The sequence below is a fragment of the Eptatretus burgeri genome, chromosome 11, assembly GCF_056783735.1.
Source record: "Eptatretus burgeri isolate ZD-2024b chromosome 11, Ebu_testis_v1, whole genome shotgun sequence".
In the NCBI taxonomy this organism is placed as follows: domain Eukaryota; kingdom Metazoa; phylum Chordata; class Myxini; order Myxiniformes; family Myxinidae; genus Eptatretus; species Eptatretus burgeri.
The window spans coordinates 91,427,176-91,454,170 of NC_140971.1; the positions used below are offsets into that span (position 1 = coordinate 91,427,176).

At 38.7% G+C, this 26,995-nt stretch overlaps 1 protein-coding gene across 2 annotated transcripts in view; it reads right to left on the reverse strand.

Moving 5' to 3' along the window:
- Nucleotides 1-26,995, reverse strand: part of LOC147017616 (proprotein convertase subtilisin/kexin type 6-like) — a 141,759-nt gene that overhangs the window by 27,325 nt on the left and 87,439 nt on the right. The window contains exons 16-21 of one of the 2 annotated variants that reach the window (XM_085847374.1): nt 8,327-8,514; nt 8,148-8,226; nt 5,423-5,526; nt 5,126-5,246; nt 4,932-5,038; nt 3,272-4,004 (exon numbers count right to left, since the gene is read on the reverse strand). In XM_085847374.1, the coding sequence (XP_085703500.1) occupies nt 3,979-4,004; nt 4,932-5,038; nt 5,126-5,246; nt 5,423-5,526; nt 8,148-8,226; nt 8,327-8,514 (625 nt within the window). In that variant the 3' untranslated portion in view covers nt 3,272-3,978. Of the gene's footprint in view, nt 1-3,271; nt 4,005-4,931; nt 5,039-5,125; nt 5,247-5,422; nt 5,527-8,147; nt 8,227-8,326; nt 8,515-26,995 lie in introns of those variants that run through there. The other variant, XM_085847373.1, reaches the window with a different exon arrangement.

A 26,995-nucleotide genomic window follows, 5' to 3' on the forward strand; every position in this document is an offset into this window, starting at 1 on the left:
GTTTTCATCCCCCACTAATCCACCCCAAACCCACCTCCTTCAAAATCCCTGCTTTCCTTCCTGAAAGTACCTGTATTGTCCACCTTGTTTACCCCGTGTACCCTGCCCAATCCCTCTCCCTTCCACAGATCTCCTCATGTCTCTCTTCCACGCTGTTTTTCCCTTCCCTCTCCCACCCCTCTCATCTCCTGCTCCCCTTGTTGTAAGTTCTGTGTGTTCGCTCTCATACGAGCCTCGACAGTGTACACAAAAACAAAAATCAGAGAGAAAGACAGACATATGTGGATAATAAAAAACGAGGAAATAAGCATTCTTCATTTCGCTGATTTATTTAAAGGATCAGTGTGTGTTTAACCATACGTATTTTCATTCTTAGATTGATGCAGTTCAGAATCACTGACTATCGATTTACTCAGCCAACCTTCAAGCTTCCACGATTGGATTGCAAATCAAACTAGCACACGAACCGAAAGCAAATGTAACAACGGTCGACGTTTATTGTTTGGTGCAAACTTTCCACACAATTATTATTTCAATTTTTTGTGTACAATGTCGAGGCTCGTATAAGAGCCAAGAGGAAAAGTTTGCTGCAAGGAAAAGAAAAATCGATTATTTTCACATGATCACTTCATCTGGATAGGACAGCACACCAATCGGATGAAAAGAGAAATCTCAAGAAGTCAAGACAAGATCGATTGATTCGTGGATGATTGTTTATTGATGAAAGTAGCCAAGAGATAGCAAAAAGGCAAATATATAGGAATCACTTTTATAAAACAGAGCACAAGTAGACATTTGTAACAGGATTGATATTACCGCACATGAAGACATAAATTGTTAAAATAAAAAATTAAAATCATGTATTTATTTGACATTGCCAGACAATTATTAATGCACTTATGAGTCAGCATTAAATGAGGTACATTGGAAATTGCTCTTTTAAAACCTAATGCACAAAATTACTGATCAATGAAATCAACTGATCATGTGAAGAATAAATCCATACATTGATACCACGGCCATTAAAAAAATAAATTGCTCCCCAAAGAAAAATAACTTCTAATAAATCAAATCTACATTTTCGCTTTTTATCAAGGGTTATTTGACATTGCCAGACAATTATTAATGCACTTATGAGTCAGCATTAAATGAGGTACATTGGAAATTGCTCTTTTAAAACCTAATGCACAAAATTACTGATCAATGAAATCAACTGATCATGTGAAGAATAAATCCATACATTGATACCACGGCCATTAAAAAAATAAATTGCTCCCCAAAGAAAAATAACTTCTAATAAATCAAATCTACATTTTCGCTTTTTATCAAGGGTTATTTGACATAGCCAGACAATTATTAATGCACTTATGAGTCAGCATTAAATGAGGTACATTGGAAATTGCTCTTTTAAAACCTAATGCACAAAATTACTGGTCAATGAAATGAACTGACCATATGAAGAATAAATCCATACATTGATACCGCGGCCTTTAAAAAAATTGATCCCCAAAGAAAAATAACTTCTAATAGATCAAATCTACATTTTCGGTTTTTATCGAAGGCTGACAGAATCGTTTAGAGGTAGTACACTTGGCTTTGTGCTGTGTTAGTTTGAGTTTGATTCCTGATGAGACTATAAACGGTCCGATTGGTGGTTCGCATACTGGGTTAATCTTTCGGTTGGACGTTAAGCTGTGTGTCCCATCTGCTCGCATTAGTTGGTGGATGTTCAGGATCCCATGCTGTCTTTCGAGAAGAATAGGGGAGTTATCACCAGCACCCTGAACAAATTAAAAAGTCCTGCCACTTTCAATTGAACGTCAGGCCTGACCAGCTAGTTCGTGAAAGACCAGCCAAAATAATTTCTCAGCCGACCCCACAAGGTGGGAAGAATTAAGGCTGTTAACATAGTAGTTGTAGTAATAGTAGTAGTAGTAGTCATATTAGTAGTAGTAGTAGTTGTAATAGTAGTCAACTTCAGGTTTTTATAATTGAGTAAACGTCAAATACAATTATTTATTTGAAGCTAAAAGTTTTCAACTCAGTCTTGTTTCCAACCAACATAAGAATGTGGAAATGAATCATTTTCAATCACATTATCATCTAACTTCTTGGGGAAATTTAATATACATATATATATTTTGTCATCAAACAAAGGGTGATTGTCAAATCAAACTTTGTGTCCTTCAAAAAAAAAACAGACGAAGAAGATAACCTGTTTGGATGAAAATGCCAATGATTGAAAGAAAGAGCATTTTTTTTAACAAGCAAACTAACTGAAAAGATAATTTGAGAGTAAAATTTAACATAAAGGAGTTTAAAAAAGAAAATTAATGTAAACTTTCAAAAAAAATTAAAAATATCCACACCAAATTTTAAAAAACGTGATTATTTGTACAAATTTAGTGGAATTGAGAGAAACATGACAGCCAGGTTATTGCTAACGCCAAACCCACACAAGGATGTAATGGCTAATAAGGAACCACAAAATCGGCTCAAAATCGGTGAACAGCACAATGGATAACCCCTAAAGCTTGTTTCCAACATTCGTCATGGAATGCTTCATAAAAAGCACATCAATTGTCTTCAAAGCAAAACAACATCTACGGAAATATATTACTACACATTATGCAATACAATATACACCGAATCACCCTGATTACTAGTAGATTCAAACGGTAAGAATGAGCTCACCTGGAAGGTTTCATTTCATCAAATGTCAATAATTTAACGTCTATTGTAACAACTGCTATGGTGAGTCAGAACTATATTATTACCCCTGCTGAAAAAGGTGTATGTGTGTGTGTGTGCGTTTGCTACGTAGATATATATATATATATATATATATATATATATATATATATATATATATATATATATATATATATATATATATATATATATATATATATATATATATATATATGAGATTTGTATAGCCCGGTTTATCAGCTCGACTCAATAGTGTGACGAAGAATTGTTTTGACCTTTTTGCATTACAGGTGCAAAACTATTCGTCGACCTTGCAGGAAAAGACCTTCAGTAACACGAGGCAATTTCTCAGCCATCAAACATGCTGGTAAGGTTGATTTTTGTTGTCGGGAAATACGTAACTACACCCACTGTAAGGGGAGTCGTTAAGGGAATGAAGAGTATAAGAAAGAAAGCAAGCATAAAACCAAAGTGTTCACACAAATTAAAATGGCACAATACAGCTGATAACTCTGATCCACAGGCATGAAGAGGTTTATGGTTAATATATATGTATATATATATATATATATATATATATATATATATATATATATATATATATATATATATATATATATATATATATATATATCAAAGCTACGAGGTGCCTTATCTGGTGGTAAGAGCATAGTATGTAAAGCAGATCCAAGAACAAAAAATTGCAGTGCTTTTGTTAAAGTTGCTTGGTTGTTCCCAAACTGGTACTTTCTTTCTTACCCACACAATAGCTTCAACCGAGAGCGATGAAATTAGCCACCCGTCAACTTGAAGACGACATGGAGAATGGTAGTAACTGTAGTAAACCAAGGGCAGATGTCACAGTTGCTTTTTTCCCCCACAATAATCGAACTACAGTTGATGATAGTTTTTATCTACAGTTTACCAGCAACATGTGATGTTAACATTGATGCCAAAACAACATTGTTCTTGAACTATTTTACACAGAATAATCTCAGCACTTCTGCGATGTGTGCACAGTGTAGGCTTTGAAAGAACTTACAAATACCGAGAATTACAAAAGTACGAAGCAAAATTATTGTCATTGTTCCTGCAATTGAGGTTTGGGCTAATTCATCTATGATGAGTCGTGACTTTTAGCAGTCTTGACTGCTGGTTCCAGGGAACCAACTTGATGACCCTTGAGAAGATGTCAGGTAGCTCGGAAGCTACATGGTGATTTGTGATCCCAGTCCTTCACCTTCGATGTGTGCACATCACGAGGTCTTACGGAACTCTGCAAGAAGCCGTGGCTGATGTCGCGTGGGATCGACGGGATGGGGGATAATCATGAAGTCAGTGATAATGTACACGACATGTACATCATAAAGCAATCTACGACATTAGCTCGGCAAGCCCAGCAACCACGCATCAGCTTGAAGTGCAATGTGTCGCTTCATGCCGCACCATCGATTCTTCCCAATGTTACTCCACGGTAAAACTAGTCCGTCTTTCATTCTCCGAGTCGGGAGTTGTTAAATAGAAATTCTTTGGCACTCTTATTCTTGCCTGGGCCTGCAGGTTGGCCAGTGAATGTAATCATCAGCCTTGTTGCTATCCACTAGAATCTCTATTTTTCTTCTGTTTACAGCATCACCGTATAGTGCTTTATCCATCGTCTACTTCGTTTTTGTAAGCCGTGTTTTCAGCATCTCCTGTACTTTTGCACTTCTGCTTTTGCCTTTGCTTTCCATTTATGTAATGACTTAATCGTCATCCTCAATCACAGCTCATACTCATTGACTAGTTTTATCATTTTGCTTCATTACAAATCAGGAAAACTTTCATTGAAGTTGAAGTAAATTGTTCTTTGGGCTGGCCGGATAACCTATAGGTATGCACACTCGCCTTTGAGCTGCCGTGCCTGGGTTCAAATGTTGGCCTGGTGATTTGCAGGCAGGTCGCGGCATCAGTGTGTGTGCTGTTCTTGTTATGGACATTAAACTGGGCATCCCGTCTGCATTAGTTGGTAGACGCTAAAGATCCCTCGGTGTTCTTCATGAAGATTAGGCGAGCTATTGTCAGCACCTTAAACCAATTCCAAATTCCTGCTCTAATCTGCAGGGGGGCCTGCACCAGTGGCACAGCAACGGCAACGGCGAATAATGCTACTGGCAGTGAAGTGCTGCATACGGAAGAAGAAGAGGAGCAGGAACTTGTACGTGTAATGCGGTTCTTACCACGGCATGGCGACGTATGGAGACATTGACCGTCTCTCAAGTAAAAACGCTTGGCGCACTTGGTGCAGTCATCCTGGCCAGTGCAGCGCATGCAGCCATTGTCACAGCTGTTGACACACCCAGGTGGAAGAGTTAACTTTGCACATCATTACACTGCCTGCAATGAACTCTTCATTAAACAAGCATTGAATCACCTCAAACACGAATCCATGCCGTTGGTTGACCAGTATGAACCAGGTTCACATCTTCTTTGACAACTATGTGTTCGAAGAATCCAGCCCACTGCACATGCCAAGCATTGGCTCTTCATTGGGCCTAGCAAGGGATAGCTGGAAGTGGATACGAGCTACACATGACAGCCTCATGAAGGGAGAAAAGCGGCTCATGAAGCTTACGGCACAGCGTTGCGTCACAAAGGTTTTATGGAACATTATTTAAAATGACAAGAGAGCTTTGAAAAAGGAAGAGGAGAGCCTCCAGGCTTTGCAAACCTGTGCATCGAGTGCAAGGAGGATGACAGTGTTCACATTGGCTGCTCGAATAGTTTAAATATGAACCATTCTCACACTCCAGTTCACAGGTCCCGTCAATCTGTCTGGACACACACGCTATCATCACACTCTGCCAATAGCAGATATAACAATATTACATGGGTATACCTTGTAAAGCTTCTCTGTTAATCTTATCATATACAGGGCGTCCCCGCTATTAGTCTCTCAGTTATCCGTCGTTTCAAATATAGGTCCAGAGGTTACTTGGGAACATTTTCATGATTCATCCAACAACTCCCCACACTAACGTCCGTTGGATGGAAGACCAGTTACCAGGTGTTCCATCCGACAATGCACTGTGTCCTCTCCCTCTCGGACTCTATCTCATGCTGTGCATTGTTGGACCTGATGCTGCAACATACTGTACAGTATTATATTTTCATCTTTGTGTACTTTACCACGGTTATCGGTGAACAATGAGTGGCAAACAAAGTGGTAACAGAAAGGGTGAACTTGCACGACGTGGCAACGCCCTAGTGTAACTCTGGATGTCAAATTTAGCAGAGTGAAATGAAATAAAAATGGTGAAAGACCAGCCGATATCGCTCGCCATCTTGGTTTGCCGCCGCCGACCATTCATACTATTTTAAAGAACACCGATGAGGGACGTGCAGACGATGCGGCATGACGCTCAGCACACAAAACGTGCCGTTGGAGTTAACACGGCCTGTGCTGTAGGCACAGCTGAAGTGGTCGTGGCGATCACTGGATCTCTTTGTGTGGTCCCGTGTGGACACCGCAGGAGGTCGTAGCACGAGTTCCGGGTTTCATGGCACGAGTGCGTTTACTGGCCCAAAGGTTGGTACCATGGGGGGAACTGCACGGCTTAGTGGGAAGGATGATTTAGTGGGAGAACGACTCATGCAGGCAGCTTGACGGAGACAATTAGAACTTATTAAGACCACTAAATTATCATTACAAAATAGTTTTAAAAAGTTATGGTAAGTAAGATAAAAAGGTGTTTCGGTTTTAAAATTTGTTTAATTCATCGTATGTTTACCCTCGCTGAAGGAGAGAGTATTGCATTTTGGTCTGTTTGTCCGCACAGAACTTTCGTGTTTTTCTCTGCAACCGCTTGTCGGATTGACAAGAAGTTTTCACGATTGGTGCGACTACATTTCACCATTGGTGCGAAAACATTCATGTAGAATGTTTTATTGATAATTATGACGTCATAGGTCACGTAGTGTGGCAGCCATGTTGGTAAAAAGGAAAAACTTTGGACTTCTGCATCTCAAAAACCGCACCAAGGAAAAAATCTTAACTTGGCACATAGCAAGTACTCGTCATGGGGAATGAGTCTTTTTTTTTAATGACATTATAGGTGCCTTCTTTATGACGTCATAATTACATATGTAGAACGCCACATCCGATCAGTATGAAAAATTTTCAGGGTCATCCCGGGATGAAATGGTCCACAGAAAAAAACGTGATGATATCATCGGTCACGTGATTCGGCAGCCATCTTGTTTTTTTAAAAAAAATTTTTTAAAGAAAACCTTCAAAAATCTTCTTTTCTGAAGTGGCTGAGCAGATCGAGGTGAAACTTTACACGTATGACCGCCTGTTCATAAGGAACAAAAGTTTCACACATATGATGTCATAGGTCACATGGTTTGGCAGCCTTTTTGCATTTATCCTAAAAACCGATAAAAATGCACCACTCAAAAGAAGTCCTGCGAGGGTCTGCAATCTCTGATTGCTCTTTTTCTTGTTTTGTATATTTTGTGTGTTTCATGCGTATTTTTTTGATTGCTCGGCTTGTTGAGTGGTGTTGTATAGGATGTAAACCAAATGTTGGAACACATCCCCCCTTAACTACACCAATTATTTTGGGTAATAAATTCCACGCTATCCATCATTTCGTTACAAGTCCAACTTTTCTGGAACGTATCTTGGGTGTATAGTGAGGAGGAACCCCTGTACTACGGACCCCCTGTACTGCTTCACCACTAGGTCATGTGTGAGAGGTACTTTCTGCTGGTTTATTGCTGAGTACAACAGGTAAATTTTTGTGGCTAAAGTAACAGCAGTAGCTTTCTTCTTTCGGGAGTTGTAGTACATGTTAATGGCATACTATTATGGCTAAAGTTGATTCCATCATTTAATGTGAAGAAAGTCTTGCTGGTGAAGGCCAGTGTCGATCTGCATGGTTGATGGGCAGAATAATTGATGTAATAAACAGGACATTGAATGAGGTATGCTAACCGATGTGGGAAGCAAGCAAGAAGAAGCCGACATTTCAGGCATAACTCCTTCCTCTTTTGCTCCGACGAAGAGTTGATGGCAACTTCTCCTTGCTTCCCATGACGATTAGCGTATCTCAATCAACGTCCTGTTGCTTTCATGGATTGATCCCATTATTTAGTTTATTTGTACATTTTCTCCTGCAATTACAGAGCTTCTTGTTAGTGATCATTGTATTCTCATAACATGACGGGCTTTGCAGAGTCAGTCAATGATCAAACCGTGACCGTAGCCACATTGCTGGATTACAAAAGCCCGAATCCGCTTGCCCTTCCAACACCTATTTAGCAACAGTTTTCAGTAACGTGAGCTTAAAGAAACACACAAAGTTTTCTGTTACCTTTTTCAATTAAATGAAGCATTTGGTGTTCACAATGACCACTTGCGTTTCTCAACATTCCCTTCGTCACAAGCTCACCTGTAACCCTTCCTGCAGTGTCTGCATTTGCCATTCTTTCTACAGCGCTGGCAGTTGCTTGAGCAGTCCTGACATTCTCCTGAGGGACACATGGGCAAAAATCTTTCATGCCTTGCAAGGATTACCCTTTTCAAAGAAAGTTCACGAAATAGAATTTCTGACCCCATGTTGTGGCGCACCTCTGTTTGGAAAAGTGCCGTTGGGACACCGCAGCACACAGGACGAGTTGTAGTGGAATCTTCCCTTGATGCATTCATCACAGGTTTCTAAGCCACCTGGATTGCAGACACAGCCGTCTTTACAGGGCAGGCAACGTGACTGATTTCTATCACCGAAGTTGCCTTCTGGACACTCTTCCACACATTCCCTGCAGCAAGATCCCACACAATCACCACGACATCAATTAAAATGAACGACTCCTGAACATCATTGAATTCAAACTCATGTCATGGTGTTCTCGACCTCTTTCATCATGTCATTTTACACCTTTTATACATCCGGCAGAAAGCATCAACCCTGAGTCTTGGACAGTGGGATTCAAAGGGTATTATTAAACCTTGAACGGAGTCATCAAAGGAGAATAGTGTGTTCACCATTTTAACCAGATATATCCACTCAAGAAAATTATGAAAAAAATAATAAGGCTACACACCAGCACAAGCAGTTTTATTTATAAATTTATGTCCTGTAGGAGGAAAAGTAGAAGTCATGAAGAAGGAAAACAAACGGGAGTGATACAACAACAAAGTGTCCAACATGTTTGCTGTCCATCTTCCAGTCATACTGTAATTTAATGTGTTCGCTGCAAAATAAGTGCATACTTGTCCAAAATATTATTTTTGGCCCATAAAAAAACATTAAATTTTATAATAATTGCTTGAAATAACATGATGAGTGCTTGATGCAACTGGAGAGTTCATAGAACATGATACCCCGCACAATGTTTAAGTATATACTTCAATTTAAATAAAATAATTATTTTAAAGATCGTAAAAAACAAACAAACAAGAAATTTCGAAAGTTTAGTATTATTGAAGCACTCTTATTTCTTGAATTTCTTGAATATCTCTTCATCCTTTCGCATTAAAAAAAAATGTTTTTATTTCTTGATTCTTTACTTTTTTTTAGAAATATTTATAGATGTTCTACTTTTGATTTCAAAATGTTGTTGTACAACCGTATATAAATGTCACAACCTTATATAAATGTACAAGTACTGCTAAACTGGAGGTTCTTGTAAATTATGACAGGTGATTTGTGTTTTACAGTATTCAAGGATATTATTCAATTTAACTGAAGGTTTAAAGGTGTATAAATAGATTAATTCTGGGTTTTACCACCCTTGTAAGCAGTGTCGATCTATTACACCATCCAATCTGATACGTTGTATTAGTTATTCGTGCTTGTTGTTTATGTCCATTATGACATCTTTAAAAACAGTAAGTTTCCTGTTTGGAATGATTTTCAATTTTGTTTAACTGCCAGACTGCAAGCAGACACAAACAGAGTAAAAATTATCTCACTCCTATCTGCACATTCACAATCGGGACAAATTCAGAGTCAAAGTACGATAAAACGGCAAACTTCTCTTCCGATTCGTATTAACATTCAATTTAAATAAGGTGTTCCTCGATCATAAACTAATAAGACAGATGGACAGACAGATCGACATAGACAGATCTGAACCAATTACTTAGCTGCATTTTTTGCTTTGTGTGCTTCGGGTAATAATGACGTTTCTCAACAAAGCTAATCTCAGAACAAAAAGTGGACTTTATCAACTGAAAGTTGAAGCGCTTTTGTTCAGGGAGCCGGCGATAGCTTGCCTACTCTTTGCGAAGGACAATGTGGGATCTTTAACATCCACCAACTAATGCCAGCAGACAAGATGCCCAGTTTACCTTCCATCTGAGGGATGGCACACACATTGATGAAGCACCCTGCCTGTAAAACACCGGGATGATAGTTTATAGCTGGGTCAGTATTCAAACCCAGGCTAGACAGCTTAGAGGCGAGTGTACATACTTGTAGGCCATCCTGCCAGCCCTATGCAGGAATAGAACGAGGAAAACACCATTGAGTACATGATACTGGTAAAACAAGATAGGGATGGTCACAAGAAATGATCAAGTGAAACCATCCCTACATCTTTCATCTTTGTTTGAATGGTTGTCCCAAGAAGACAGTCGTAACACAGACTGTGACTATCCCTACCTTGTTTACATACTTTTCAAGGAATATCTCTTCATCCTTTCACATTAAAAAAAGTTTTTATTTCTTGATTCTTTACTTTTTTTAGAAATATTTATAGATGTTCTACTTTTTATTTGCAAATGTTGTTGTACAAACATCATAGATGTGCTCACATGGTAATGGTACTGTACATACCTTATAGACGATTTAACATTCTAAGTAGGATGTACTCTTTCGAAATATGTGTGGATTGTTGCTATAATCGATTTCCTGAAAATATTCCACCGTTAACCACACCCATATAGGTCTGATTGGCCCTCCGACAAATGTGTGTAGTGGCCCCACCCCCATCAGGCTGATTGACAGTTGTAGTCCCACCCACCCCTCTGATCCCTTTCTATTCCTTTACAAAGGAATGCAGTTTTGTGTACTTTTCTTGTATTCCTTTCAAGCTATTTTTTCCTCTCACTCTCTCACCGCAGGCAGGTGGGTGATCTTTCTGTCTTCTACCATCTCCTCTCCGGTCTCGCCTCCCCTGCTCTCTCTGTGATCCCCCCAATATTTCCACAGGGCACTCAAGGTCCGCCAACAATCCCCTTCTGGTAAAACTACCAAAATCACAAATCACTGCTCACCTTCACTCTTCCATTCCTCTTTTTCCCCGCCTTTGGAATAAACTCCCACACTCCCTTCAATCCCATTCCTCCCTCCAGGCCTTCAAAACAGCTGTTCACCACCACCTCCTATCCTCCCCCATCCAAATCATCGATCTTTTATACCCCCGTTAATCAACCCCAAACCCACCTCCTTCAAATTCCCGAGCTTTTTCCTGAAAGTCACTGTAGTGTCCATCTTGTATACCACGTGTTCCCCACCCCATCCCTCTCCCTTCTACAGATCTCCTAATGTCTCTGTTCCCCACTGTTTTGTCCTTCCCTCTCCTGTCCCTATTGTCTCGTGCCCCCTTGCTGTGTGTTGTGTGTTACCTCTCATATGAGTCTCGACAAGTTATACAAAGTTTTGTTTTTTCAAAGCTCTTAAAATTATGAGAGCAAAGGATGCTGCATGAAGTAAAACTCTGTCGGATGGTACCAGTCATTGCCATTGAGAGAGGCAGCTCATAAATATGCCACCTGAAGATTATTATTATTATTATTATTGTCATTATCTTTATATTACTAAAACTCTCATCTTGTATGTATGTATGTATGTTTTTGAAATGCAGCCAAAACGGTACACGATAGCACAAACATTTTAGTGCCACCTTACTCACCATTCTCCTGCGGTGTGCAGTATCAAGTTTCGTTCAAATCGGGCAGCGAAAAAATTCTTTAAAAAATCAATTCCTGATTCAGTCAAGTACTCTTCGGGAGTATTTGATCAAGGCAAACAACCTCAGCGGTATAGTTCGCTGGAGCTCTCTTTTTTTTTTTTCTTCTTGAAATGATTTATTTTAAAATCTCAAACATTTAGTACAGACAAAGAACGATTTATTTTTAAGCATAAAATAAACATCGCCATTTTGATCGAATACTTCGTTGTTCATTAATAAATAAAATTGTGTTTAGAAGATTACGCACAATAATTCCTTCAACTTTCTTTTCTCCGTTTTTTTTTTTTTCACATCGACGCGCAATATCAAGTTTCGTTCAAATCGGGCAACAAAAAATATATTTAAAAATCAATTCCCGATTCAGTGAAGTTTTGGTATGACGATCCATAAAGCGCAAGGACAAACCATGGAGAATGTGTTGATATACCTCGAGAAACCGGTATTTCAGCACGGACAACTGTATGTGGCTATTAGCCGAGGAAAGTTGAAGGAAAATGTCAAAAGTATTCCTGAAGGATGGGAGATCAACCAAGAATGTTGTCATTAAACGCGTGCTTCATTGAACGATGACTCCTGAGATAAATGTTCAAATCTTCTTAAAGTTAAAGTTTGACCACAAAATAATATTAAAGTGTTGTCTTTTTTTTTTCTTTTTCTTCATCAACCACTGTCACAACGGGATCTCAACGTGTTCATGGGTCGTCTAGTTTAATATCATCATTATGAACGAGAAGAAGATTTGCCGGTTTTGACTGATCTTAGTTTTTTTGCTTCATGGTCTGGAATACTGAAAAGTGATCCCTCTCGAGACAATCAACTGAGCAAACCAAGTAGGCTCTCATATGTAACCGAAGTGACTTTTTCAAGAAGACACTCCAACTTTAGTTTGGTATATAGTGGGTTGTGGGTGCAGCTGACATTTTTTTCTGTGCCAAACCTGCATAGAAAGTGCTGGCACACTCTCCGATAACCATCAACTTCATTTATTGATTTACCTCCTGTAATCATTCACACAGCGTTTATAAACAAACAATTCACTTCACATTACCATCATCATCAGATATTTTCAGTCCACTGCTGGACGAAAGCATCAGCGATTTGACACCATGTTGCTCTGTCTCTTGCTTTGTTGTTCCAATTGACTCTTCCCGATATTTGTCTATTTCACCCGTCCATCTGAGGTGTTGCCATCCCCTGTTCCTGTTGCCATCCATAGGTCTCCATGTTGTTAATATTGTTGTCCACCTGTTATCTGACCTTCGGCTAATTTCCTGAGACTGATTATTTTGAAGAGATCCTCAGTTTTGGGTCGTTATCCGACAAATTTATTTGTCTTCCTATCCCTGTATGTAATACTTCACGTATTATTACCCTCACTGAAGGAAAGGGAATTGCGTTTCGGTCCAATGGTCTGTCTGTCTGTCTGTCTGTTTGTCCGCACAGTATTTTAGTGTTTTTCTCCGCAAAGGCTTGTCAGATTGAGACGAAATTTTCACCATTGGAGCGACTACTCATGTAGAATTTTTTTGATCATTATGTCATCATAGATCACGTGGTGTTGCAGTCATGTTAGAAAAATGGAAAAACTTTGGACCTCTGTATCTAAAACCGCACCAAGGAAAAAACTGAAACTTCACACATGGCAAGTAGTTGTAATGGGGAATAAATGTGATTTTGATGACATCATATTTGCCTTCGTTAAGACGTCATAATTGCAGATGTGGAATGCTACATCTGATCAGTATTAAAATTTGTGAAGGTCATCTCGGGATAACATGGTCCACAGAAAAAAAAATTGCTGACATCATTGGTCACATGATTTGGCAGCCATATTGTTTTTTTTTTTTAAGATTCAAAAATCTGTTTCTCTGAAGTGGCTGAACAGATCGAGGTGAAACTTTACATGTATGATCGCTTATCCATGAGGAACAAAAGGTTCACACACATGATGTCAGTGGTCACATGGCTTGGCAGCCATATTGGATTTACCCAAAAACCTATAAAAATCTTCGCCAGAACGGCTGGACAGATCGAGGGGAAACTTTACACAAATGTTCCCCAAGTCTTGGCGATACCAGGGTATTCATGAATAATTGATGTCACATGGTCTGGCAGCCATATTGGATTGAGTGAAAATCTTCAAAATATACTTTCTCTTGAAACGCTGAATCAATCGATGTGAAACTTAACAATTATGATCGAGAAAAGATGGGGAATATATGTTTTAAATTTCACCCTGATCGACCACATGGTCTAGCGGCCAGAATTATTTAATTTTTTGATCTGGGTTCTTTTTTTTTTGTTTTTTTTTTTGTTTGAATAAGTCTCACTTGGCTGTGCCTGGATGGGTTTGGGGGTAGAGGAGTAGCAGCTGAAATGCAAATCCTATCCAGGTTCCTCCTGATGACTCAATCTTTGCTTTTTGCTTGTTAATTATGCAACACACCAGGACGCAAACACCACACAAAAGTCCTTGCGAGTTTCTGCAATCTCAGATTTCTCTTTTTCTTGTTTTCCATATTGTGTTGGGCTGTTGTCAACTTTTTCTCCATTTTTGTTGTTGATGCCAAAGTCTCTGCCCCATAGAAGATAGTTGGAATAATGAATGTACAGATTGAAAACTTTCCTTTTCAGAGATATTGGAAAGCTACCTCTCATGATGTTGCGAAGTTTTCCGTATTGTCTCCATCCAAGTATTTTTCTCTTTATTTCTTGTTTTTGATTCATTTCCTTGTGGTTAAAGCTTTCTGAGGTACATGGATTCTTCTACTTATTCTATTTGGTTTCCCTAAAATTATGATTTCTCCATGGTGCATGGGGGTGGGGTGTCATTACTGCTTTAGTTTTTGACATGTTCATCTTCAGGCCCCAATTCCTGTTGGCTTCAGCGAATTCCCTGAGAATGGTTTCAATTTTCTCTAAGCTTTGTTCTATGACAACAATGTCATCTCTAAGTCTTATATGGTTAAACTTTTCTCCATTAATGGTGACACCCTTATCTTCCCAATGAAGTGATCAAAATATGTACTCCAAACAGGCCGTGAATAATTTTTGAGAGATTGTGTCACCTCGTCTTAAGCCCCTTGTTTGATGTTGATCTTACCACTTCCTTTGTGTAGCGGATCTGTAGTTGTACAATCTGTGTAAATATCTTCCAGTAATTCAATATATTTCCTTTCCACTCCTTGTTGTTGTCATGTGTCCAGCACTGTCTGTTTTTAGAGTCAAATACCTTCTCGTAGTCTTCAAATACCATGCAGAGAGGTTTATTATATTCCTGACATTTTTATTTGAGTCGATTGATGGTGTGTATTGGTCGAGGGTGGAATATCCACTTGTAAAGCCTACTAGCTCTCATGGTTGGATGCTATCTTGATTACATTCCATTTGATTGGTCAGGACCCTTGAAAAAGTTAATATATACAGGTAGTAGGCTGATTGGACAATAGGTATTAAGATCTCATTTGTCTCCCTTTTTGAAGAGGATAACCATGTTGGCTTCTTTCCATTGCTTGTGAACGTTCCCTCGTCTTAAGCAAGCTGTGTATAGTTTAGCAATCTGGATTGTGATGGTGTCTTCTTCTTACATAATTGTATATATTAATACGGTATCCGGCCATAGTGCCTTGCCTCTTTACATGTTTTGTAATGCATGTTTAATTTTCCAGTTTGTGATATCTGGTGTCTCTCTGGCTGTTGTTTCATGCACCTATTGAACCCCTTTGTCACTGTGGTCAAGGTATTTATAAAATCCTCTATTCGTTGTAACATTTTGTCTTGATCTCTAATTTCATGTCCATTTTAGTCAAGCAGTGTTATGATCTTTTGTTTGCCATCATATAGTTTTCTGGTTTGTTTTCTTTGGGTTTCTGTTGTTTTCTGTCATTTCCTTTCACTTTCAAGTGTTATATTTCCTGATGTTTTCTCTCATCTTCTTTCTCATCGTTTTTCATGTTTCTACGTAACAATCCACATTTTGAATTCCAATTCTAACAAAAAATGTTTTTATTTCTTGATTCTTTACTTTTTTTTAGAAATATTTATAGATGTTCTACTTTTGATTTCAAAATGTTGTTGTACAACCGTATATAAATGTCACAACCTTATATAAATGTACAAGTACTGCTAAACTGGAGGTTCTTGTAAATTATGACAGGTGATTTGTGTTTTACAGTATTCAAGGATATTATTCAATTTAACTGAAGGTTTAAAGGTGTATAAATAGATTAATTCTGGGTTTTACCACCCTTGTAAGCAGTGTCGATCTATTACACCATCCAATCTGATACGTTGTATTAGTTATTCGTGCTTGTTGTTTATGTCCATTATGACATCTTTAAAAACAGTAAGTTTCCTGTTTGGAATGATTTTCAATTTTGTTTAACTGCCAGACTGCAAGCAGACACAAACAGAGTAAAATTATCTCACTCCTATCTGCACATTCACAATCGGGACAAATTCAGAGTCAAAGTACGATAAAACGGCAAACTTCTCTTCCGATTCGTATTAACATTCAATTTAAATAAGGTGTTCCTCGATCATAAACTAATAAGACAGATGGACAGACAGATCGACATAGACAGATCTGAACCAATTACTTAGCTGCATTTTTTGCTTTGTGTGCTTCGGGTAATAATGACGTTTCTCAACAAAGCTAATCTCAGAACAAAAAGTGGACTTTATCAACTGAAAGTTGAAGCGCTTTTGTTCAGGGAGCCGGCGATAGCTTGCCTACTCTTTGCGAAGGACAATGTGGGATCTTTAACATCCACCAACTAATGCCAGCAGACAAGATGCCCAGTTTACCTTCCATCTGAGGGATGGCACACACATTGATGAAGCACCCTGCCTGTAAAACACCGGGATGATAGTTTATAGCTGGGTCAGTATTCAAACCCAGGCTAGACAGCTTAGAGGCGAGTGTACATACTTGTAGGCCATCCTGCCAGCCCTATGCAGGAATAGAACGAGGAAAACACCATTGAGTACATGATACTGGTAAAACAAGATAGGGATGGTCACAAGAAATGATCAAGTGAAACCATCCCTACATCTTTCATCTTTGTTTGAATGGTTGTCCCAAGAAGACAGTCGTAACACAGACTGTGACTATCCCTACCTTGTTTACATACTTTTCAAGGAATATCTCTTCATCCTTTCACATTAAAAAAAGTTTTTATTTCTTGATTCTTTACTTTTTTTAGAAATATTTATAGATGTTCTACTTTTTATTTGCAAATGTTGTTGTACAAACATCATAGATGTGCTCACATGGTAATGGTACTGTACATACCTTATAGACGATTTAACATTCTAAGTAGGATGTACTCTTTCGAAATATGTGTGGATTGTTGCTATAATCGATTTCCTGAAAATATTCCACCGTTAACCACACCCATATAGGTCTGATTGGCCCTCCGACAAATGTGTGTAGTGGCCCCACCCCCATCAGGCTGATTGACAGTTGTAGTCCCACCCACCCCTCTGATCCCTTTCTATTCCTTTACAAAGGAATGCAGTTTTGTGTACTTTTCTTGTATTCCTTTCAAGCTATTTTTTCCTCTCACTCTCTCACCGCAGGCAGGTGGGTGATCTTTCTGTCTTCTACCATCTCCTCTCCGGTCTCGCCTCCCCTGCTCTCTCTGTGATCCCCCCAATATTTCCACAGGGCACTCAAGGTCCGCCAACAATCCCCTTCTGGTAAAACTACCAAAATCACAAATCACTGCTCACCTTCACTCTTCCATTCCTCTTTTTCCCCGCCTTTGGAATAAACTCCCACACTCCCTTCAATCCCATTCCTCCCTTCAGGCCTTCAAAACAGCTGTTCACCACCACCTCCTATCGTCCCCATCCAAATCATCGATCTTTTATACCCCCGTTAATCAACCCCAAACCCACCTCCTTCAAATTCCCGAGCTTTTTCCTGAAAGTCACTGTAGTGTCCATCTTGTATACCACGTGTTCCCCACCCCATCCCTCTCCCTTCTACAGATCTCCTAATGTCTCTGTTCCCCACTGTTTTGTCCTTCCCTCTCCTGTCCCTATTGTCTCGTGCCCCCCTTGCTGTGTGTTGTGTGTTACCTCTCATATGAGTCTCGACAAGTTATACAAAGTTTTGTTTTTCAAAGCTCTTAAAATTATGAGAGCAAAGGATGCTGCATGAAGTAAAACTCTGTCGGATGGTACCAGTCATTGCCATTGAGAGAGGCAGCTCATAAATATGCCACCTGAAGATTATTATTATTATTATTATTGTCATTATCTTTATATTACTAAAACTCTCATCTTGTATGTATGTATGTATGTTTTTGAAATGCAGCCAAAACGGTACACGATAGCACAAACATTTTAGTGCCACCTTACTCACCATTCTCCTGCGGTGTGCAGTATCAAGTTTCGTTCAAATCGGGCAGCGAAAAATTCTTTAAAAAATCAATTCCTGATTCAGTCAAGTACTCTTCGGGAGTATTTGATCAAGGCAAACAACCTCAGCGGTATAGTTCGCTGGAGCTCTCTTTTTTTTTTTCTTCTTGAAATGATTTATTTTAAAATCTCAAACATTTAGTACAGACAAAGAACGATTTATTTTTAAGCATAAAATAAACATCGCCATTTTGATCGAATACTTCGTTGTTCATTAATAAATAAAATTGTGTTTAGAAGATTACGCACAATAATTCCTTCAACTTTCTTTTCTCCGTTTTTTTTTTCACATCGACGCGCAATATCAAGTTTCGTTCAAATCGGGCAACAAAAAATATATTTAAAAAATCAATTCCCGATTCAGTGAAGTTTTGGTATGACGATCCATAAAGCGCAAGGACAAACCATGGAGAATGTGTTGATATACCTCGAGAAACCGGTATTTCAGCACGGACAACTGTATGTGGCTATTAGCCGAGGAAAGTTGAAGGAAAATGTCAAAAGTATTCCTGAAGGATGGGAGATCAACCAAGAATGTTGTCATTAAACGCGTGCTTCATTGAACGATGACTCCTGAGATAAATGTTCAAATCTTCTTAAAGTTAAAGTTTGACCACAAAATAATATTAAAGTGTTGTCTTTTTTTTTTTCTTTTTTCTTCATCAACCACTGTCACAACGGGATCTCAACGTGTTCATGGGTCGTCTAGTTTAATATCATCATTATGAACGAGAAGAAGATTTGCCGGTTTTGACTGATCTTAGTTTTTTTTGCTTCATGGTCTGGAATACTGAAAAGTGATCCCTCTCGAGACAATCAACTGAGCAAACCAAGTAGGCTCTCATATGTAACCGAAGTGACTTTTTCAAGAAGACACTCCAACTTTAGTTTGGTATATAGTGGGTTGTGGGTGCAGCTGACATTTTTTTCTGTGCCAAACCTGCATAGAAAGTGCTGGCACACTCTCCGATAACCATCAACTTCATTTATTGATTTACCTCCTGTAATCATTCACACAGCGTTTATAAACAAACAATTCACTTCACATTACCATCATCATCAGATATTTTCAGTCCACTGCTGGACGAAAGCATCAGCGATTTGACACCATGTTGCTCTGTCTCTTGCTTTGTTGTTCCAATTGACTCTTCCCCGATATTTGTCTATTTCACCCGTCCATCTGAGGTGTTGCCATCCCCTGTTCCTGTTGCCATCCATAGGTCTCCATGTTGTTAATATTGTTGTCCACCTGTTATCTGACCTTCGGCTAATTTCCTGAGACTGATTATTTTGAAGAGATCCTCAGTTTTGGGTCGTTATCCGACAAATTTATTTGTCTTCCTATCCCTGTATGTAATACTTCACGTATTATTACCCTCACTGAAGGAAAGGGAATTGCGTTTCGGTCCAATGGTCTGTCTGTCTGTCTGTCTGTTTGTCCGCACAGTATTTTAGTGTTTTTCTCCGCAAAGGCTTGTCAGATTGAGACGAAATTTTCACCATTGGAGCGACTACTCATGTAGAATTTTTTTTTGATCATTATGTCATCATAGATCACGTGGTGTTGCAGTCATGTTAGAAAAATGGAAAAACTTTGGACCTCTGTATCTAAAACCGCACCAAGGAAAAAACTGAAACTTCACACATGGCAAGTAGTTGTAATGGGGAATAAATGTGATTTTGATGACATCATATTTGCCTTCGTTAAGACGTCATAATTGCAGATGTGGAATGCTACATCTGATCAGTATTAAAATTTGTGAAGGTCATCTCGGGATAACATGGTCCACAGAAAAAAAAATTGCTGACATCATTGGTCACATGATTTGGCAGCCATATTGTTTTTTTTTTTTTAAGATTCAAAAATCTGTTTCTCTGAAGTGGCTGAACAGATCGAGGTGAAACTTTACATGTATGATCGCTTATCCATGAGGAACAAAAGGTTCACACACATGATGTCAGTGGTCACATGGCTTGGCAGCCATATTGGATTTACCCAAAAACCTATAAAAATCTTCGCCAGAACGGCTGGACAGATCGAGGGGAAACTTTACACAAATGTTCCCCAAGTCTTGGCGATACCAGGGTATTCATGAATAATTGATGTCACATGGTCTGGCAGCCATATTGGATTGAGTGAAAATCTTCAAAATATACTTTCTCTTGAAACGCTGAATCAATCGATGTGAAACTTAACAATTATGATCGAGAAAAGATGGGGAATATATGTTTTAAATTTCACCCTGATCGACCACATGGTCTAGCGGCCAGAATTATTTAATTTTTTGATCTGGGTTCTTTTTTTTTTGTTTTTTTTTTTGTTTGAATAAGTCTCACTTGGCTGTGCCTGGATGGGTTTGGGGGTAGAGGAGTAGCAGCTGAAATGCAAATCCTATCCAGGTTCCTCCTGATGACTCAATCTTTGCTTTTTGCTTGTTAATTATGCAACACACCAGGACGCAAACACCACACAAAAGTCCTTGCGAGTTTCTGCAATCTCAGATTTCTCTTTTTCTTGTTTTCCATATTGTGTTGGGCTGTTGTCAACTTTTTCTCCATTTTTGTTGTTGATGCCAAAGTCTCTGCCCCATAGAAGATAGTTGGAATAATGAATGTACAGATTGAAAACTTTCCTTTTCAGAGATATTGGAAAGCTACCTCTCATGATGTTGCGAAGTTTTCCGTATTGTCTCCATCCAAGTATTTTTCTCTTTATTTCTTGTTTTTGATTCATTTCCTTGTGGTTAAAGCTTTCTGAGGTACATGGATTCTTCTACTTATTCTATTTGGTTTCCCTAAAATTATGATTTCTCCATGGTGCATGGGTGTGGGGGCGATCATTACTGCTTTAGTTTTTGACATGTTCATCTTCAGGCCCCAATTCCTGTTGGCTTCAGCGAATTCCCTGAGAATGGTTTCAATTTTCTCTAAGCTTTGTTCTATGACAACAATGTCATCTCTAAGTCTTATATGGTTAAACTTTTCTCCATTAATGGTGACACCCTTATCTTCCCAATGAAGTGATCAAAATATGTACTCCAAACAGGCCGTGAATAATTTTTGAGAGATTGTGTCACCTCGTCTTAAGCCCCTTGTTTGATGTTGATCTTACCACTTCCTTTGTGTAGCGGATCTGTAGTTGTACAATCTGTGTAAATATCTTCCAGTAATTCAATATATTTCCTTTCCACTCCTTGTTGTTGTCATGTGTCCAGCACTGTCTGTTTTTAGAGTCAAATACCTTCTCGTAGTCTTCAAATACCATGCAGAGAGGTTTATTATATTCCTGACATTTTTATTTGAGTCGATTGATGGTGTGTATTGGTCGAGGGTGGAATATCCACTTGTAAAGCCTACTAGCTCTCATGGTTGGATGCTATCTTGATTACATTCCATTTGATTGGTCAGGACCCTTGAAAAAAGTTAATATATACAGGTAGTAGGCTGATTGGACAATAGGTATTAAGATCTCATTTGTCTCCCTTTTTGAAGAGGATAACCATGTTGGCTTCTTTCCATTGCTTGTGAACGTTCCCTCGTCTTAAGCAAGCTGTGTATAGTTTAGCAATCTGGATTGTGATGGTGTCTTCTTCTTACATAATTGTATATATTAATACGGTATCCGGCCATAGTGCCTTGCCTCTTTACATGTTTTGTAATGCATGTTTAATTTTCCAGTTTGTGATATCTGGTGTCTCTCTGGCTGTTGTTTCATGCACCTATTGAACCCCTTTGTCACTGTGGTCAAGGTATTTATAAAATCCTCTATTCGTTGTAACATTTTGTCTTGATCTCTAATTTCATGTCCATTTTAGTCAAGCAGTGTTATGATCTTTTGTTTGCCATCATATAGTTTTCTGGTTTGTTTTCTTTGGGTTTCTGTTGTTTTCTGTCATTTCCTTTCACTTTCAAGTGTTATATTTCCTGATGTTTTCTCTCATCTTCTTTCTCATCGTTTTTCATGTTTCTACGTAACAATCCACATTTTGAATTCCAATTCTAACAAAAAATGTTTTTATTTCTTGATTCTTTACTTTTTTAGAAATATTTATAGATGTTCTACTTTTGATTTCAAAATGTTGTTGTACAACCGTATATAAATGTCACAACCTTATATAAATGTACAAGTACTGCTAAACTGGAGGTTCTTGTAAATTATGACAGGTGATTTGTGTTTTACAGTATTCAAGGATATTATTCAATTTAACTGAAGGTTTAAAGGTGTATAAATAGATTAATTCTGGGTTTTACCACCCTTGTAAGCAGTGTCGATCTATTACACCATCCAATCTGATACGTTGTATTAGTTATTCGTGCTTGTTGTTTATGTCCATTATGACATCTTTAAAAACAGTAAGTTTCCTGTTTGGAATGATTTTCAATTTTGTTTAACTGCCAGACTGCAAGCAGACACAAACAGAGTAAAAATTATCTCACTCCTATCTGCACATTCACAATCGGGACAAATTCAGAGTCAAAGTACGATAAAACGGCAAACTTCTCTTCCGATTCGTATTAACATTCAATTTAAATAAGGTGTTCCTCGATCATAAACTAATAAGACAGATGGACAGACAGATCGACATAGACAGATCTGAACCAATTACTTAGCTGCATTTTTTTGCTTTGTGTGCTTCGGGTAATAATGACGTTTCTCAACAAAGCTAATCTCAGAACAAAAAGTGGACTTTATCAACTGAAAGTTGAAGCGCTTTTGTTCAGGGAGCCGGCGATAGCTTGCCTACTCTTTGCGAAGGACAATGTGGGATCTTTAACATCCACCAACTAATGCCAGCAGACAAGATGCCCAGTTTACCTTCCATCTGAGGGATGGCACACACATTGATGAAGCACCCTGCCTGTAAAACACCGGGATGATAGTTTATAGCTGGGTCAGTATTCAAACCCAGGCTAGACAGCTTAGAGGCGAGTGTACATACTTGTAGGCCATCCTGCCAGCCCTATGCAGGAATAGAACGAGGAAAACACCATTGAGTACATGATACTGGTAAAACAAGATAGGGATGGTCACAAGAAATGATCAAGTGAAACCATCCCTACATCTTTCATCTTTGTTTGAATGGTTGTCCCAAGAAGACAGTCGTAACACAGACTGTGACTATCCCTACCTTGTTTACATACTTTTCAAGGAATATCTCTTCATCCTTTCACATTAAAAAAAGTTTTTATTTCTTGATTCTTTACTTTTTTTAGAAATATTTATAGATGTTCTACTTTTTATTTGCAAATGTTGTTGTACAAACATCATAGATGTGCTCACATGGTAATGGTACTGTACATACCTTATAGACGATTTAACATTCTAAGTAGGATGTACTCTTTCGAAATATGTGTGGATTGTTGCTATAATCGATTTCCTGAAAATATTCCACCGTTAACCACACCCATATAGGTCTGATTGGCCCTCCGACAAATGTGTGTAGTGGCCCCACCCCCATCAGGCTGATTGACAGTTGTAGTCCCACCCACCCCTCTGATCCCTTTCTATTCCTTTACAAAGGAATGCAGTTTTGTGTACTTTTCTTGTATTCCTTTCAAGCTATTTTTTCCTCTCACTCTCTCACCGCAGGCAGGTGGGTGATCTTTCTGTCTTCTACCATCTCCTCTCCGGTCTCGCCTCCCCTGCTCTCTCTGTGATCCCCCCAATATTTCCACAGGGCACTCAAGGTCCGCCAACAATCCCCTTCTGGTAAAACTACCAAAATCACAAATCACTGCTCACCTTCACTCTTCCATTCCTCTTTTTCCCCGCCTTTGGAATAAACTCCCACACTCCCTTCAATCCCATTCCTCCCTCCAGGCCTTCAAAACAGCTGTTCACCACCACCTCCTATCCTCCCCCATCCAAATCATCGATCTTTTATACCCCCGTTAATCAACCCCAAACCCACCTCCTTCAAATTCCCGAGCTTTTTCCTGAAAGTCACTGTAGTGTCCATCTTGTATACCACGTGTTCCCCACCCCATCCCTCTCCCTTCTACAGATCTCCTAATGTCTCTGTTCCCCACTGTTTTGTCCTTCCCTCTCCTGTCCCTATTGTCTCGTGCCCCCCTTGCTGTGTGTTGTGTGTTACCTCTCATATGAGTCTCGACAAGTTATACAAAGTTTTGTTTTTTCAAAGCTCTTAAAATTATGAGAGCAAAGGATGCTGCATGAAGTAAAACTCTGTCGGATGGTACCAGTCATTGCCATTGAGAGAGGCAGCTCATAAATATGCCACCTGAAGATTATTATTATTATTATTATTGTCATTATCTTTATATTACTAAAACTCTCATCTTGTATGTATGTATGTATGTTTTTGAAATGCAGCCAAAACGGTACACGATAGCACAAACATTTTAGTGCCACCTTACTCACCATTCTCCTGCGGTGTGCAGTATCAAGTTTCGTTCAAATCGGGCAGCGAAAAAATTCTTTAAAAAATCAATTCCTGATTCAGTCAAGTACTCTTCGGGAGTATTTGATCAAGGCAAACAACCTCAGCGGTATAGTTCGCTGGAGCTCTCTTTTTTTTTTTTCTTCTTGAAATGATTTATTTTAAAATCTCAAACATTTAGTACAGACAAAGAACGATTTATTTTTAAGCATAAAATAAACATCGCCATTTTGATCGAATACTTCGTTGTTCATTAATAAATAAAATTGTGTTTAGAAGATTACGCACAATAATTCCTTCAACTTTCTTTTCTCCGTTTTTTTTTTTTCACATCGACGCGCAATATCAAGTTTCGTTCAAATCGGGCAACAAAAAAATATATTTAAAAAATCAATTCCCGATTCAGTGAAGTTTTGGTATGACGATCCATAAAGCGCAAGGACAAACCATGGAGAATGTGTTGATATACCTCGAGAAACCGGTATTTCAGCACGGACAACTGTATGTGGCTATTAGCCGAGGAAAGTTGAAGGAAAATGTCAAAAGTATTCCTGAAGGATGGGAGATCAACCAAGAATGTTGTCATTAAACGCGTGCTTCATTGAACGATGACTCCTGAGATAAATGTTCAAATCTTCTTAAAGTTAAAGTTTGACCACAAAATAATATTAAAGTGTTGTCTTTTTTTTTTCTTTTTTCTTCATCAACCACTGTCACAACGGGATCTCAACGTGTTCATGGGTCGTCTAGTTTAATATCATCATTATGAACGAGAAGAAGATTTGCCGGTTTTGACTGATCTTAGTTTTTTTTGCTTCATGGTCTGGAATACTGAAAAGTGATCCCTCTCGAGACAATCAACTGAGCAAACCAAGTAGGCTCTCATATGTAACCGAAGTGACTTTTTCAAGAAGACACTCCAACTTTAGTTTGGTATATAGTGGGTTGTGGGTGCAGCTGACATTTTTTTCTGTGCCAAACCTGCATAGAAAGTGCTGGCACACTCTCCGATAACCATCAACTTCATTTATTGATTTACCTCCTGTAATCATTCACACAGCGTTTATAAACAAACAATTCACTTCACATTACCATCATCATCAGATATTTTCAGTCCACTGCTGGACGAAAGCATCAGCGATTTGACACCATGTTGCTCTGTCTCTTGCTTTGTTGTTCCAATTGACTCTTCCCCGATATTTGTCTATTTCACCCGTCCATCTGAGGTGTTGCCATCCCCTGTTCCTGTTGCCATCCATAGGTCTCCATGTTGTTAATATTGTTGTCCACCTGTTATCTGACCTTCGGCTAATTTCCTGAGACTGATTATTTTGAAGAGATCCTCAGTTTTGGGTCGTTATCCGACAAATTTATTTGTCTTCCTATCCCTGTATGTAATACTTCACGTATTATTACCCTCACTGAAGGAAAGGGAATTGCGTTTCGGTCCAATGGTCTGTCTGTCTGTCTGTCTGTTTGTCCGCACAGTATTTTAGTGTTTTTCTCCGCAAAGGCTTGTCAGATTGAGACGAAATTTTCACCATTGGAGCGACTACTCATGTAGAATTTTTTTTGATCATTATGTCATCATAGATCACGTGGTGTTGCAGTCATGTTAGAAAAATGGAAAAACTTTGGACCTCTGTATCTAAAACCGCACCAAGGAAAAAACTGAAACTTCACACATGGCAAGTAGTTGTAATGGGGAATAAATGTGATTTTGATGACATCATATTTGCCTTCGTTAAGACGTCATAATTGCAGATGTGGAATGCTACATCTGATCAGTATTAAAATTTGTGAAGGTCATCTCGGGATAACATGGTCCACAGAAAAAAATTGCTGACATCATTGGTCACATGATTTGGCAGCCATATTGTTTTTTTTTTTTTAAGATTCAAAAATCTGTTTCTCTGAAGTGGCTGAACAGATCGAGGTGAAACTTTACATGTATGATCGCTTATCCATGAGGAACAAAAGGTTCACACACATGATGTCAGTGGTCACATGGCTTGGCAGCCATATTGGATTTACCCAAAAACCTATAAAAATCTTCGCCAGAACGGCTGGACAGATCGAGGAAACTTTACACAAATGTTCCCCAAGTCTTGGCGATACCAGGGTATTCATGAATAATTGATGTCACATGGTCTGGCAGCCATATTGGATTGAGTGAAAATCTTCAAAATATACTTTCTCTTGAAACGCTGAATCAATCGATGTGAAACTTAACAATTATGATCGAGAAAAGATGGGGAATATATGTTTTAAATTTCACCCTGATCGACCACATGGTCTAGCGGCCAGAATTATTTAATTTTTTGATCTGGGTTCTTTTTTTTTTGTTTTTTTTTTTGTTTGAATAAGTCTCACTTGGCTGTGCCTGGATGGGTTTGGGGGTAGAGGAGTAGCAGCTGAAATGCAAATCCTATCCAGGTTCCTCCTGATGACTCAATCTTTGCTTTTTGCTTGTTAATTATGCAACACACCAGGAC